This window comes from Acanthochromis polyacanthus, chromosome 23 (genome assembly GCF_021347895.1).
Source record: "Acanthochromis polyacanthus isolate Apoly-LR-REF ecotype Palm Island chromosome 23, KAUST_Apoly_ChrSc, whole genome shotgun sequence".
Taxonomy (NCBI): Eukaryota; Metazoa; Chordata; class Actinopteri; family Pomacentridae; genus Acanthochromis; species Acanthochromis polyacanthus.
The window spans coordinates 8963485-8979981 of record NC_067135.1 but is presented as its reverse complement, the minus strand read 5'-3'; the positions used below and the strand labels follow the sequence as shown (position 1 = coordinate 8979981).

At 38.1% G+C, this 16497-nt stretch overlaps 2 protein-coding genes across 2 annotated transcripts in view; both read left to right on the top strand.

Moving 5' to 3' along the window:
* LOC110962536 (pyruvate carboxylase, mitochondrial) overlaps positions 1–16497 on the top strand; it is a 627844-nt gene that overhangs the window by 256034 nt on the left and 355313 nt on the right.
* Positions 1004–6755, top strand: slc3a2a (solute carrier family 3 member 2a). The gene is given in 12 exon segments (XM_051943663.1): positions 1004–1137; positions 2203–2407; positions 2511–2695; positions 3591–3764; positions 3928–4019; positions 4178–4314; positions 4863–4972; positions 5269–5471; positions 5558–5600; positions 5603–5628; positions 5716–5935; positions 6023–6755. Coding segments are annotated over 11 exon segments (1527 nt in total). The 5' UTR covers positions 1004–1137; positions 2203–2210; the 3' UTR covers positions 6163–6755.

Sequence of the window (16497 nt, the reverse complement as noted above, 5' to 3'; positions counted from 1 at the left end):
CGGATCTCTCACATTGAAAGAAAACAGCAGCAGCATGAACAACAACCTGACATTTCAGAATGAGATCAACAAGCTATTTATATACCTTTACAGAGAGAAAACCAACGCGGCTCCATTTTTTTCTTTTTTGTTAAACTGGATAACTTTGCAAGCTCAGTTCAGCTGAGTAAGCAACATAGTGTCAAGATCATATGAGACTTTGATTAGATATCTCAGTGGATGTTTACTGGGGAAAATGATGCAAATAAAGTCTGTAAGATAAGGTGGAGAGAGGGTAATATGGCAAATTAGATCAAGGAGGAACAGAGATTGCTGATCTCCTCTGATCAAAAGACTAATCAATCAGCCTGACTCATTAAAATGATTGAATTATCTTCAGGAATTCAGGTTTCCATAGTATAACAGATAACTGAATCTGTTGGTTAACAGTTTACAGAAGATAATAATAATAATACATTTTATTTCACAGTGCCTTTCATAACACCCAAGGACACTTTACAAAGGATAAAACACAATAAAATAAACAAATAAAAACAGTTCTGTTATAGGTGGCATGTGAGCCCACTTTGTCCTTCAGTTTATTTCCAGGTGGCAAGAGGCACATAGACAGCACAGCTTGGCCCTTAGTTTATTTAACAAGTGCCCCTGAATAATAGTGTACCACGAGAATCCCAATAAGACATGCAAAAGCTGTTTCATTAAAAAAACACAACTGGTAGTCAAAATGATAGAATAAAGCAATTCAATATAAAATTGGTCTGTAAAACTCACAGCATTAAATATTCTAAGTATCATGAAAAAATTGGAACAAAACAACAAGTCTAAGGCACTGCTTTTGAGTATGTAGCAAATATCCAACATGGAGACTGAATACTGAATGTCCGAAAGTGAATGTTGACATGTTGATTTGGAGTGTACAAGTGGTTCGACGCTGTTAATTTGTTTGTTTATTTGTTCATCTCTTCCAGGAACACAGGCAGGGCAGTTGTAAGGAAGGGAAATGACTGGTTCCTCCCTTTATGGGCGGAGAAACCAAAGCAACTACAAATACTGAGAGGCTCTTTGTGGGATTAGAGACAGACGAGAGGATAAACGATTGAGGACGACAGAACAAACACACGGACAGACTTTAAACAGGTACATCTGAATTTATTCATGGACTTTACAATCACAGAGTAAGTTCAGAATAGTCTTTTCCGGTAGTTTAGTTCATTAAACTTCATTACGGACTCACGAGTGCAAAGAAGCCTCGTGTATCTGAGTGTGACGTAGGGATGGGTTTGATTTCATCATCTTCCGACAAACCAAATGACACGATATTAAATGCTTTTATCGTCATTATTTGTATCAAGTCAAGTTTATAGCTAATTTTACGTCGATAAAAGTTGGTAGTTTATTATTACATGAATATTATTTCAGTATTTTTGTGGGAACGAGAACTAAAGGAGAACCAGAATAAACCGGTCAACCGATACACATCCGGTTGGATTAATTAATAAAACGCATTAAAATGTAACTCATGTCAAGTATTGTGGATCAACTTGACAAAAAAGAGATATCAGAAGTAACACGTAGTTTTCCATATTTTTATTCTTTGTCAGTCTTGCCGCAATGCCATTTGTATCCTTTTTTGGTCTTTTTTTTCCATTAATTAATTAATTCCACCCTTATTGTGAAGGGTAGCTGCATTGTTTCCGTTGTTTGAAGCTCGTTGTAATTGTCTGCCGGTGTTTCATCAGGCAACTGTTGAATTAAGCGGAACAAAAGCTCTTCATGAGCTGTATGTTCATTTTTATTTCAAATTACAGTAACCAGTACTGTTAATATAATCTGTTTAACGTTAAGTTTGCTAGCTAGCTAACTGCTAATGTTAGTTAACGTCAGTACAGAACTGTTGCAGCTGTTCATCAGCAAACCCGCCTAATTTCTGTTGTAGGAATTTGCTAAAGAAGTGTAGCCGTTGTTGTCATGTCCTGACTTGGAAGGTGTGCAACATAATAATAGTTTAGAAAAAAATGTTCACTGATGTGAAGAAGCCCCCAACTCTTTTTTTTTTTTTTTTTTTTTTTTTAGTTCTCTATTTTGATCTCATTATTATGCAGACAAAAAAAATTACTATGTTTTACTCAGGATGCCCTTTCTGCCTTGTAGGAAGACAAGGTCAACTTGACAATTCACACATCATCCTGTTCCTCACCCTAGATTAAACCATGAGTAAGGACACGGAGATCGACATGAAAGAAGTGGAGCTCAATGAGATGGATCCTGAGAAGCAGCCCATGACGGGCGATGGCCAGGCTGCAGGCGGAGAGAAAAATGGCAGCGTGAAGCTGAAGGTTCCTGAAGACGAGGTTACATTCACCGGCCTGTCCAAAGAGGAGCTGATGAAGGTTGCTGGTACTCCAGGGTAAGAGTTAATGACAAAGAGCTGCTGTGGGCACCCTTGTATTGGTGTGTGGTGTAAAATCGGTGTTCATTAGAATTTTTTCCCCCTGACACTCTGTTTTCAGATGGGTGAGAACTCGTTGGGTGCTTCTTGTCCTGTTTTGGCTCGGCTGGGTCGGCATGCTAGCTGGAGCCATAGTGATCATTGTCCAGGCCCCAAGATGCAAACCCATCCCTGACATGAGCTGGTGGAATGAAGGACCTATGTACCAGATCTCTGACGTTAAAGCTTTCTCTTCAGACCTGAAAGGTAGGCTATTTTGAGGTTTTTAGCATAAATGTGAATCTATTTATTTTGCTTTTTAAAATGTTTCGGTTAACGTTTGATGGTATTTCTTGCTTATGTTTGCATGTTCTTCTGCGCACTAAGTTGTTCATGTTCCTCAAATAAGACTTGGAGATCACATTATGAAACGTCATGGCCTTAATGTGGTCCCACATGCTGATTCACATGGAAGAATCTTGTGACAGTGTCTTGGGTTTCCTTAGTTCTGCGTCACCTCTCTCAGCTGGCTAGATACCAAACTGCTGACGAGGCTGAGTGACTAAAGGTCTAAAGAACACAAAAAATGAACATGTCATGTTTTCTTACAAATCTTTTCTTTTCAGAAGTAAAGTTGAGCAACACTGTAGATTTTATTGCCAAGTTTAAAAACCTTTTTGCATAATGGCAGCAAAATAACTTAATTTCTTTCAGGCTTTTATTTTCATTATGTGGAACTTAAAAAGAGAGCCATGAAGGACAGAATGTATTGCTGTTCTTTTTGTGAGTTAGTGGGGATTTGTCAGGTTTCCAGGAGGCTTTGGGTGGAATTCCAACAACCACACGTGACTGGTTCATATTCTTTCTGCATAAAGGACCTCCTTGTGCTCAGATTTCACATGGCCGGCAGAGGGTGTGCGTAGTATCATTCACATGCTCCTGCCTTGAGTCAATATCTGTTTCAAAGGGCAGCAGTATTCATTCATACACATCCTCATTTTGCACTTTGCTGTTTCCTAAACTACCAAAGCAGCCGTCCAACCTCCTGCCCTCTCTCCCTGACCCTCTGACCATGTCACTTTTCACACATATGGTCTTTGTGAAATTCACGCTTGATTCAGCGATTCATTTTCCTTCCCTGTCTGTCGGTTTCTTTGGCCAGGTGTTGAAGCTAAGTTGGATGACATGAACCAGTTGAAGGTGAAAGCTCTGGTTCTCGGCCCTATCCACACTGTCCAGCCCAACAGGTCAGCCACGCTTGAACTTCAACAGATCGACTCGCCCTTGGGTACGCAGGATGACCTGAAAGCCGTGCTGGACAAAGCCCACAAGAAGGGTAGGTTTTGGTTTTTTTTTTACAACTGAGATCAGTTACATTTAAAAGCATAGACTTTGTGACTCACAGAAGCTGGGCTCGTTCAGTTATTTTTGCTGGATTTTTTGGGGGGAATATGAGACTTTTCAAGTTATAGGTAACCTTTGTGTCTTGTTTCTTTTAGGCATCTATGTGGTGTTAGACCTGACTCCAGACGCCAAGGGATCTGATCCCTGGTTCACTGACAATATTGATGATATGATGGAGAAAGTGAAGGTAGGACACACAGACACCATTTGTTTTTGTTTATTTGGCCAAATGTTAAATTACCCATTAGAAAAAAAAAGCAATGTATTCTGTGGTCCTACTTTACGGAGTTTGTGTTGGTAAACTGGTGTAGCTGCTGTAGCTGAAGTCCTCATGTTGTCTTCCAGGCTGCAGCTGAGTACTGGCTGAATTTTGGTGTTGATGGCATCAAGCTGTCTCAGCTCACTGTTGCCACCGAATCTGCTGATTGGTCAAAACTGCAGCTGGCTGTCCAGGGCAACCGCACTGATGACACCAAGAAGAGGTACATATGGCTGCCGTTTCTTTTCTAGCTTCCTTTGCTTCAGCATAAACAGAAAATTTGTCCAGGAACACTGAATAGTTTATTTGCTAGACATTTGAATGCATCTAGCTTGTGCCTGCAGACATGGGAAAAGTTAGTTAGAACAAAAAAAAACAAAACTAGTATGATTTTTAAATTAGAAGAAGCTCAATTTGGTGGCAGATTCCTCTTCAGAATTGAGGCAGTAGTTGGAAAAAGCTGTAGGGCTGTTTTGTCTTGGGGAAGCAGTTTTTCAAGCAGGAGTAAATGTCAGCTGTGACAAGGTCATGTTCCCTGAGAGAACATGGAGAACAAAAGCATTCACCCTCAAGCCAGTGTTGTGTTGAAACTAAAGTGACACCTTGTGGTGGATTTGAGAAATGACACACAAATCATTATTATGCTGCCTCACAGGTTCTGATACAACCTTTAGTTTTATACTTTAGTTATATTTTAACGAGTTCTCGCAGTATGTAAGCTGTTTTCTGTTGTGTTGTTACGATGACCCGACTTTACTCTGTTTCTCTCAGGGCACTGATGGGTGTGGTTGAAGGTATTCCAGCACCAGAGGTGTCTCATCTGGTTAATACCTCTGGAGTAGATCTGGTCTTGTCTGACCTGCTCAGCCGCAATACTGGAGGTAGGCAGGAGCTGGTCTATTGTGCTTGCACGTGTTTTAAGTGTTTGTCTTCTCGTTTTTTTTTTTTTTGTTTTGTTTTTTTTTTTTTTGGGGGGGGGGGGGGGGACTGCTTTCTTGCTGAACTTTATATTTTGTTACCCATTTCATGCCTTGTCATAATTCTAGCACCCCTCTTCCTGCATAGTAATGAGGCTGATGTTGATTTATTTTAATTGTACCTATATAAATAAAATAAACCACTGATATGGAGGCCAAAAGGTGCATTTCAGGTGATAATTTTTCCTGAATATCTGCAGGTGTGGAGCGCATCAAGGACATGGACGACCTCCACTCTGATCAGAGAAGTGTGGGCTGGGGGCTCGGTGCTGCACAAAAGGACCAGCTGTCTAAACTGGCAACAAGCTGGGGCCTGATTCGTCTCTACCAGCTTCTGCTATTCACCATGCCTGGAACCCCAGTGTTTACCTACGGAGATGAAATTGGCCTTGAGGCAACAGCGGTGAGCTACAAAAACGCTCAAATGTTTAAGTGTTTCATTATTTGTGCATCAGTTGTGGAGTGTAACTTTCATCTTTGCTCTGTCAGGATGCTCCTCAGATGATTTGGGATATAGAGAAGGAACCTTCAAAGAGGCTTCCGAGAATGAGGATGCTAAGGTAAAGAGCGGAGAATCAGACTTCTTGAGCAGTCACTTGCTTGCTTTCAGTGTGATTAAAAGATTTCCTTAAACCTCACGTTTACAGACTCGGCGTACGGAGCGTGTTGATGTAAGGAAGTGGTTCAAATCCCTCAGCGACCTGCGAGGTAAAGAGCGCTCTCTCCTCCACGGCGACTACTACTCCCTCTACTCCTCAGATTCCTCGCTTTCTTTCCTCCGTGTGTGGGATCAGAGCGAGAGATACATAACGGCGGTGAACTGGGGATCGCAGCCGAAGCAGCTCACACTCAAACTGACACCTACAGGCAAGTTGCACATCAACAGAAACATCTAATGTGTTTCTCTTTCTGTCAGTTTAGTTTTTTTAAACATAATTAACTTTGTTCCTGCAGATGGAGTACAGCTGCCAAAGTCGGCTAAGGTGAAGATGTCGACTGACTCAGACCTTGCAGCTGATTCCTCCATCAACCTGGACAATTTAAAACTAGGAGCTGGACATGCAGTCCTCCTGCAGTTCCCCTATACAGCCTAAAGGAGGCGCCAAGCTATAGGAGAGCTGCACTTGAGATTTCTGTTTTTTAAAAGATACTAAATCCATAGGAAAAAGATGAGGCATTGAAATGATATAGGATATTACTTTTTACTGTGATAAATAGAAAGTTCCATCAGTTTACTTAGACAGAGCATACTTAAATTGGGTCGAAGAAAAATCAGCTGTACAGATACAAAATAAAGGCCAGTATCTACTCATTTGGATATTTTTAGGTTGTTTTTGCCGTTTTTATTGTGCGAGGAAAAGAGTCAGCCACCACAGATGTGCACTCCTCAATTGAACGTTTTGTTCTTTTGTGATGTTTTGTTTAGGTTTTTTTTTACTATCTGCGCATTGTCCAAATGTGCTTCAAACATTCCATTCTTGTTCTTTGGGGCATTTCTGTAGTAACTGTGGTGTTTCTCATTCATGACTTTTAAAATGTTCTGTTTTAGTGACGGTTTTACTTTGTCTTATGGGCTTTCTTTTTGTTTTTCTCACCAAAAGCCAGAGTCAACTTTGAAAATGTGTGGCGATTCAAGTTTGTCAAGTGAACTGATTTGGAAATGAATAAACAGAAAGCTCGGCACTGACTCCTGTGTACTCTTCATATTTCATGTGTGCGACTATTTCTATTATAGTCGGCGTTGTGTTTTTAAGCTGAAGATGATATCGGATGAGATGCTCGCTGTTTTCTGTGTGTACAGGTGTGTGGAAGTGTGTCACAGATGTTAGCAGAGGAAGCACGTCTGTATTTTATCGCCATCCTGAGATAAGTTTGATAGGCGTATGATACCGTAATCTAAAACGTACGTTGTGCAAGTAAATATGCATTTCACTAAATGGATCATACACCTGCCAGTGACTTTCTCACAGTAACTTCACCTACACAAAACATGAGAATTTTGAATTTAGGAAAGAAAATGTCAATTTTTAATGCTGGTAAATAGATTACATAAAATTCTTATGGCAGAAATACAAACAAATGACAGTAATTTGTGATATAGTCTGTTTTTTGTGAATGACTTTTACTTTGATAGATGAATGAGCAGTTAAAGATACCAATGTCCCCTTTATGTGTGTTGCATTTCCACAGCTGCTTTTTTATAAATGTAGAGCTTCAAAGGACTGAGCTGACTCGAATGCTGTCGGCAAAATTGCCCACTTGTGATTAAAAATGCATCATTTCTTCTGTCAAGTCACATTTTTACTGAAATAATTTCTCTATGAGGCATGAGATGACAGATGAAGGCTGAGGAGTCGAGTTCATTTTACTGTAGTTTTACTTAAACTGATATGTTGATCAAAAATTAAATGTTAGTCACTTTAAAAACATCCATGCAGTTGATTTAGTTTTGTTTAAAGTACTGACATGTTCAATTAGAAAGACACAAAGGGAGAGCACGGTATTGAAGGTATTGCGTCTCTATCACAGCAGCCTCTGTGGTTTTGTTCATTACATTGAGTAGCAGTTATAGTTTGAGTTTATTTTACTTCAGAAAAATGCTGGATTACAATATAACTCTTCTTTTAAAGCGGCTGTATTTAAACTGGAACAGAATCTGTGGGCAAATCATTACAGTACGTGACCTGACTTTAAACGGCAAACATAACTTGCACAGCTACATTTGCTCGAATACTGGTAAGTCTGAGTTTCTATTTAAACAGCCAATTCTATTTAAAGTTAGTGCTACTACTACCATTACTACAAAGGTATTCTTTAGTTCCATTTTCAGTGCAGGACTATTAGTATTTGCTCTGTGTGGTGTTTAGTTTTTAGGTATTACTAGCAAAATGTAGTTAGTGCATCAAGTCAAAGTATTCAATACTACTATGTGTTATATTACTACATTGTTAACGCAAATGCATTAAAATGTAAATATACATTTACTCTGGATAAGATGTAGCTAATGTATCCTGTACTACTATATTATCTGTAACAATGCATTATATTTAATAACTCTGTATGTAAACGTTTTGTTGCGTAAATGTCGCCATCAGCTATATGGTGACATAAAAAGTGTAATATTTGCCTCTGAAATGTACTTTATCAACAGCATAGAGTAGCATGAAATTATCACCTCAAACTTGTATTGAAGTACAGTGATTAGATAAATGTGCTTAGCTACATCCTTGCATTCCTTGTCACAAATGTATACTTACGGTATATTAGAGCAAAAATGTAAGATTTTATACTTTTACTGGAGTATTTGTCCACTTTGGTGTTTAACTAGTATATTTACTTAAGATTTTGGATACTTGGAATTTAGATTTTGCAACAACCTTCCCAAAACACAGAAATGTTGTTTAAATCCTCTTAAAAATCAATTTTATTTCATGTACTTATGTTTGTTTGTTATTATTGTGTCTTAGTATAATTTTCCAGCCCGATTAGCCTCTTCACTTCAAAAATTTCTATAACTGTAGATGATGAATATGTAATGTTATACTGTTAGATTATGATTTTGATGCTTTTGTAGGTGTGGTACTTTAAGATACAGTCAATTTTGGATGTTTAATCTTCAAATCTGTCTTGTATTGCAATGTGAGATGGGCAAAAAGTTAAACTTGGTACAAAATACACAAATCAATTAACTCCAAAATGATATAACTGGCAATCCAATTTTACATTTTGGTGTAAAAAAAATGCATTTTCTCATTCAAAAGCACTGCTTCTAACCCACTCTTTTGGGAAAAAAAATGTCAAACAATTCATCTAACAGGTGAAACTAAGCTTAAGTTAACTCAGCACAGTTTCAGGGTCTTGGTACAATACAGGGCCGTCGTGTTGCTGTGGTATCACAGGGGAGGTTTGAAGCTGATGATACCGGGAATCAGAGCCCGTCTCGCCACCTCTGCCTTCACCCCACGCCGCTGTGAAACCAAACCACCGCCGTGCACACTCATGACTGACTCTCAGTCTGAGTCTGACACACACAGGCACCTTTTACATCACTGTGACATGAAGTTATACATGACCTTTCATCAGCTTTCATGGAACAATGCAGAGACAGAGGTAGTGAAATAGCATAGTGTTCCTGATTTGTCACCTCGCTTTAAAGCCCTCTGCCCCAAAACCAAGAGACGGTAAAATATTCTGCATTCAAAAGGAAATCATAAATCGAGGCTCTCCACTCAACATACAGACATTATCTTAACACTTTAATACAACACTGACCTTTATATCCATAAAAGACACCTCTTGTTGCAGTCATGTCACTTTTATATCCATCTGATTGAGACCAACAAGCAGTGCTCCGTTTCTAATGAATAAATATTTCACTTTGACCCATCATCTGTTGTATGTTCACCAAAACGCTGCTTCATACAGCTTTACACAACATACGCTTTGGACCAAACTGTAACTCATCTAGTATGTTTTGAAGTTCTGTGCCTTGCTCAAGAGCACTTTAAGCCTAGACGGGAGAGGGATACTTTATTTTTGAACCCTGATTATTGAATATTGCATCAGAATGTAACTGAACTGTCACTCCTGTGCAGTTTTATCAGGGTCGGATTGACCTAGGGAGCACTGGGATCCTCGTTATCCTAATATCCCTATTTAAGCAAATATAATTTTACAAGACTCAAAAAAGTGCTAACTGGAGATAACGTGGAGGAACCAGTTTTAGTTCCGTAAAGACCCTTTAAGCACAGAATCTTCAAAAACAAACAAACAATATTTTAAAGAAACTGCAAAGGTTTGTTTAAACACCTTAAATGGTGCTCTAAAGACTTTTAACAAAAATTGTTCTTTAAAGAACCATTTTTAGGATAGTGAGGGTGAAGAACCTCTTTCGAGTGATTCCTTAGAGGCTTTTTAAAATAGGTAGTACTCTGAGCACTTTAAATCAAATTATTATGTGCATGTTGAAAAAACACATGATGCTGTTAACCATTTATTAATTTTTCTTTCTAGGTGCTTAAAAAGTATCCAAATTGTAACCTTCAGAGCAACAGAAAGCAAAAGAAATGGACACAAACACAGAATCAATCACTATAAACTGTAAAATACATCCCTAAACCTTATTGATCTGGTTTTGAAATCAAGATACACTGATTGCTTTTAGCAGCCACACACACACATTTTAGGAAATTTTATTTATGAATTGTAAATGTAAGAATTTTAACATTACTGGGTCGTCCATTATAATACACTTAATATTTGGCGTGTAGGTCAGAGGGAACAGCATTTTAAAAGATGCCACCTTGGGATGTGGGAAGCCGCAGTAGACGTTAGTTAACTGAAAATATAATCTACAGATTAATTGTTAAAGAAAATAATGAGTTGTAACTGTAATTTCTTTACTTGCCACTAAATTACTCCAATAAAATAAAGAACAACATTTAGTGCTCGAAAGAACCACACACACAAGAACACAAAGAAACAGCCACTAAATAAACAGGCTCTTTAATTAGTAATCACATATTAAGAACTAAAGAGTAAAATTTCCTTACATTTATCACATGTACATGTTGAGTGTACTCCACCTTGAAAAACATCAGGTGTTCTACTTTATTTCATCTTATTTTACTTCACACAAAACACATGCATAAGCTTAAAAAGTAGTAGAGTAAATTTGAAACTACAAGTTATTTTCCTTTCTGAAACCTTGATTTTCCTTTGCTGATTTTATCTAATTTCAAGTATCTGGCTCTCCTGCTAACTCCTCTAGCGTGTAACCTCGGAGCCCAAACTTAAGGTAAGCTAATTTAAATGTAGAATGTAGATTTCTTTGGAAATTGTTCAAAAATTAAAAGTCTTTCAGGATTCGGGCCTTTTTGCTTTCTTGTTGAGTGACAAATGAGAAGCTTATCAAGAGAAATTTACATAGTTAGCTTAGCAACTAGCTAGACCAAATCACTCACTAATTAAAACGTTACAGCTTGTTGATTTAGCTAACCCGTCTCTACCACATAGTCTTAGAACATAAACATAAGGTATGTTCATTTAAGTAAAAGAAATGTAAATATGTCAGAAGTATGGGTCAAAAGTTATCACTCTTTAAGGGTTTATGTGTATTTTCTTTCCTGTTGAATGATAATTCGACCTAGGCTAGAAGACCAGAAACAGCTAGACAGACTTTGTCCAAAGGTAGTTAGCCTAGCGCCTCTTATCTACTGTGTAGCTTCAGAGCCTAAACTTAAGTAGGTATGTTCAATTTTGAATGGTTCCAAAGGTAAAACCTTTTAGGAATTTAAGGGTATCTGCTTTCTTGTTGAGCAATAAATGAAGAATGAAGAAACCTATAATGAGAGACGTACATCATTAGCTTAGCAATAACAACAGAAATGGCTAGACCAACTAGACCCTTCTAAATTGTGTAAATTACAGGTATGTTAGTGTAAAGAGTCAGAACGAAATTTAACTTATTTGCTATTTTCCTATTTTGTTCAGTGATAACTGAGAGGCTTATTATAAGAGAAAACAACCAACCAAGCAATAAGACCGGAAACTGCTAGGCTGGCTTCTTCCAAAGGTAACAAAAATTAGCCCAGCAGCATCCTGAACACGCTAACTAAAATCTTACATCTTGTTGGTTTAGCTAACACCTTTCCTGTCGTGTAGCCACGGAGCCTTAAATTGAAGTGTATTGAATTAAACATGCTTCAAAAGTTAAACTTTTTAGGGATTTAAAGTTATTTGCAGTTCTGTTGAATGAAAAATGAGAGGCATATCACAACTTAGATCGTTAGCTTAACTATGAGCTTAACTGTGTAGTCTCAAAGCCTAAAGTTCAGGTTTGTTAACTTAAATAAGACAAAAAATATGTACTTCTTATGGAGTGGTTCAAAACTTAATACTCTTTAAGAATTCATGTGTATTTGCTTTCTTCCTGAGCAGTAAATGGAAAGCTTATCATGTGAAACCTACATAGTTAACCCAGCAATAAAACCAGAAATGTGTAGACCGTCTTTGTCCAAACGTTAGCTTAGCAACTCTTTGGGTGTTTGCTATTTAGTATGTAAAATCTTATTTGTTTAATCTATGGAAGCAATGAAGTTACACAGTTTCACATGAGATAAGAGGCCAGATTTTTCTTGATTTGCTTGTTTTGACCTACTACGCCTCATATGTAGCTCTTTTAACAACATTTTCTGTCCTTATTAAACTAGTTAGATATGCTAATTTATGACTTCTGGAGATGTTGATAGGTAGATTTTACTACTGTAGGGCAGGGTTCACTAACTGTTCTTCCCTGTTTCCAGGCATGGTGCAATGCTAACCTAACCAACTGCTGGCCATAGTTGTGTACTTTTTCATGTATGTATCAGAGCCCTATCGGCCCCCTTTAAAGTTTCATTGTCTTCATTGTTGTCTTGTTTGTTCTCTCTCTCCTTCATCCTCACTCCAACCGAATGTTGCAGACAGCTGCCCTCCCTGAAGCTGGTTGTGCCAGATGTTTCTTCTTGTGATAAGGTAAGATAAGACAAGATAAACTTAATTGATCCCTCCTAGTTGCAAATGAGGCATAGAAGAATCAGGACAAGAATTACAAGTTTTTTTCTTCTTACTGCCACTTAAGATCTTGCTCATTGAGAATCAGTGGATTTTTGTGGGTTTTTTTCTCTCAGTAATGTAGTATTGTAAAGGGTTGACCTTAATACGTCAAGTGCTCTGACGTGACTTTTTATTACTTACGTATCGAAAAGTGCAAACATCAATTCAGAAAGTAAATTTATGACATCAGACCTTGACTGTTTACAGACTGCTGTGAATTTAGTTTTTACAGTTGACATATGTGCATGTAAAACATTAGTGTGTGGCCCTTTAAAAAGACAAACAGACCTAAAGACACTATAAGAGAAAATGAGGGATGAGAGGGGAGAAAAAAAGATCACCCACTCAAACTGAAAGTGTGCGTACCTATGCATGTATATGTGTGTGAGGTTTAAGCCACACACTGGGGTGTTTTTCTCTACTTTCCAGCATCACTATGACACAGCTCGTAACACACATACACTAACACACACACACACACACATACACACCGACACACACATACAGTGGTGTTATGACAAGGTGGATGAAAGACTTAAAGATCAACTGAAAGAGCGACAGGGCCGATCGTCTCTGGCGAAACTACATCTCTCTCTTGTTCTTCACTCTCCTCCCCTTTTCTCACACATGTCTACAGAGCAGCAGACCAGACTCACATGTATTTCACCGCCACTGATGCCTCTCTCCTCGTAATGACAACTTAATAGGTAAGAATACAAATTTAATCCTTCTTCCAGTGGTTTTTTTTTGTATAAACAGAAGACTACAATGCAGAAGATTTAGAGAATCTTCAAATAAACCTCGAGATTCAAAAGTAGCATTGTTAGCAACTTGCTAAAACTCACCTGTCTCCTCTGAGTCTTGCTTATATGACAGGATTTAACAGTTACTTTTATCTGTAGGAGCCTAAGTAGCTAGGTAAAATATACAATGAAGGTTAAACTTTTTTTTTCTCTAGAGATTTCATGGCTTAAATGGTTAGAATTGTTGAATATTATGCCATATGCAGCCAAAAATGAGAAGATACTTTGCAGCGAGGCAACTGAGATGAATATTTGACATGTGATTCATAATATTTTATAAATTTATTGTACTTAAATGCACTGAATATGTAAACATTTCTCCTCCTTAACATTACATGAATCAAAATATGTCAAATTGTTCAAATGACAGTATCTTTTTAATCTGAAATATGCTTCCATTAACTACCGTAAGTGGTAAGTCTTCATGTATAATAATTATTAGAGAGAGATTAAAATAATCCTTTTTTTCTTTTGTGGCAAATTGTGCAATACTGATTCTCAAGAAAGTCTCAACATTGCTTGTTGCATTTCAGTGTTGTTACCAGCAACATGTTGGTGTTTACACCAAACATCTTACACAGAGAGGCTTAAAACCACAAGCTTAGCTTGACTTTGTTCATTGTGAACACTGTAAAGATATCATGACAAACCAGGTCCTCATTTAGCTCTGATCCACACATTTTCAGGTTATTTTCTTGCAGGAGTCTGTCAGTGAAAGGCCTACACGTAATTTTGGGTTTTAAAAGTGATCATTCAAGCTGGTAATTGGACAATCATGTGGCTCAACCAATCTATTTATGTTGCGACTGTTTTACCAAGGAGTTAATTCGACTTCATAGTGGTTTTTGTAGTTTATGGTGCAGCTGTGCTGTTTAATACAGACATTTTTACTATTTAGTCTGCCTAAGTTCATTTAAATGAGCTGGACAGAGCATTAGAAGAAGAGTTGTTGTTGCTGCTATTTTTGACTTCCTTTGATTTTGCGACCTTCTTTGACATCTGCAGACAGAACGAGGGCAACAACTGCTTTTGTTGTTTTTTTTTACATTAAGAAGGCAAACTTCAGCGCCTGTGTCAACGCAGGCCCAAATTATAAACATCTGTATTGATCATTTCCACTGCCTGGCATGAAAACCAACGCCTGAGGAAACAGTTAAGTCAAGTTGCTTTCTTGTCTCAGCAGTATTTATCTTAAAATGGCTTTTCTAATATTGATTTGTGCTTCCATACTCACTACCTCAAAGGAGGGGTGAAAGGACGGCAGTCAGTCGCAATGCATTTTAGTTTCATCTATACACGTACAACTATAACCGAGGAATCATCATTCGTTTAAGTTCTTATAGGCCAGTGATAATGTGTCCAAAATAGAATTCAACATTTCTGAATAGACTGAAATAAAATGTAAATTACTGCATAAGAATTCGCCCTCCTCAAGTTCGTAGCATTGGAGGTGCCTTTCAAGTGTTTTCGACTTTTCAGTGTTGGTGGATACGTCTATGTCTGCTTGAAACAACTTGATGCTGCAATATTTCCCCACTTTTTCTTTACAAGTAGTTCTCCAGGCCTTTTAAGTCGCGCGGGAACTGTGAGTGAACAACGACTTTAAGTTATGCTGTATATTTTGGATGTCTGAAATCTGGCTTGGTCTCTCTGCACCACAAACTCTTTCTAATGTAGTTTTGGTTTTACGTTTGAGATCGTTGTCTTGCTGCAAAATGAATCCTCTCTGAAGTACTTTGTCTTGCAAACTGTGATAGGATTCTCTGCATTTCGCCTTATTTAGGCTTTTCACGGCCTGCTGCAGAGACGCTTCCCCACAGCCGGATGGTTCTGGGTAGAAACAATGTTTCTGTGCTGCGTTTGTCACAACCTTTAGTTGCCCAAGTTTGCTTCAGTCAGATCATGAAAACATTCTTCCACCTTGTTTCCCACATGCGTTCTGACAAAAGCTACCTCACATGTCATGTGATGTCTTTTCAACAGTGGTTTTCGCTTTGCCACTCGCTTTGCCATGAAGCTGTGGCTAGCGAAACATCCGGAAAGCAGTTGTTGTATGCACAGTGTCTCCCTTGTCAGCCATGGTTCCTGCAGCTCCCTTGTAGTGGCTGTGGAGGCCTCCCTTACTGGCGTCCTCACCTGCTCTTAGCTATGTTATATCACGTGCAAACCAGCATGCACCCTGAAGGATGATTTCAGCCTTTTTTTCATGTCCCTCTTCTGATTTTAGTAACCTATTTGTATATTAGTTCCTTCATAACAGTATTGTACTACCCCAAAGAACGTGTGTGTTTGCTGCTTAAAATTACGTGTCACATAGATAATCTCTGTTTAGATTACTTCTAAAGTCAACCAGATGCGGGAAAGATAATACAGGTGACTAATTCTACAGTTTAGGCTAATACTCCTTTCCTTTTTGACATTGTCGTATTCACTGAGTTTGTGGTGCTGTTGCAGTCATGCTGCAGCGGGGCAGAGGGAGGGTAAGAGGGAAGTGATACTGATCATTCATCAGAATGGAATAATACTTCCATGTAATTAACAGCAGACAGAATGTAGGTGGATGTGAACAAAAGGTGCTTTGCCACCTCTTAGCTGATTGTATCTGATAAAAGAGCGCAGGTTACTGCCTGGCCAGCTTTCTGTGGCGAGGCTGATTAGCATCAAAACCTTTTGTAAGCTGAGTTACAGTGCAGTTGAAGGGTAATTCTCTCACATCAAGTTTGTCATGACAACCTAAAAAAACTAGTACCATCAGTGTTCTGTTTGTTATTTTCAGAAAAATTATATTTGTAAATATGTTTGTCCATAAGCTGTGATTAAAGTTTGTGTTTAAAAGAGTTGAAATGTTGCAAACAAACTGACAGCGTATTCTCACTTTTCATCACACTGGTGACACTGATGTTTTTGTCCGAAATTTATTGTACTGTAAAGGATGCAAAATTGCAAATTTTAATGCCATTTCTTATTTCTTCTTTTCCGTTTTAAAGGCAGTTCAGCAATTTTCACTGATCAGAATATTTGGCTCATCAG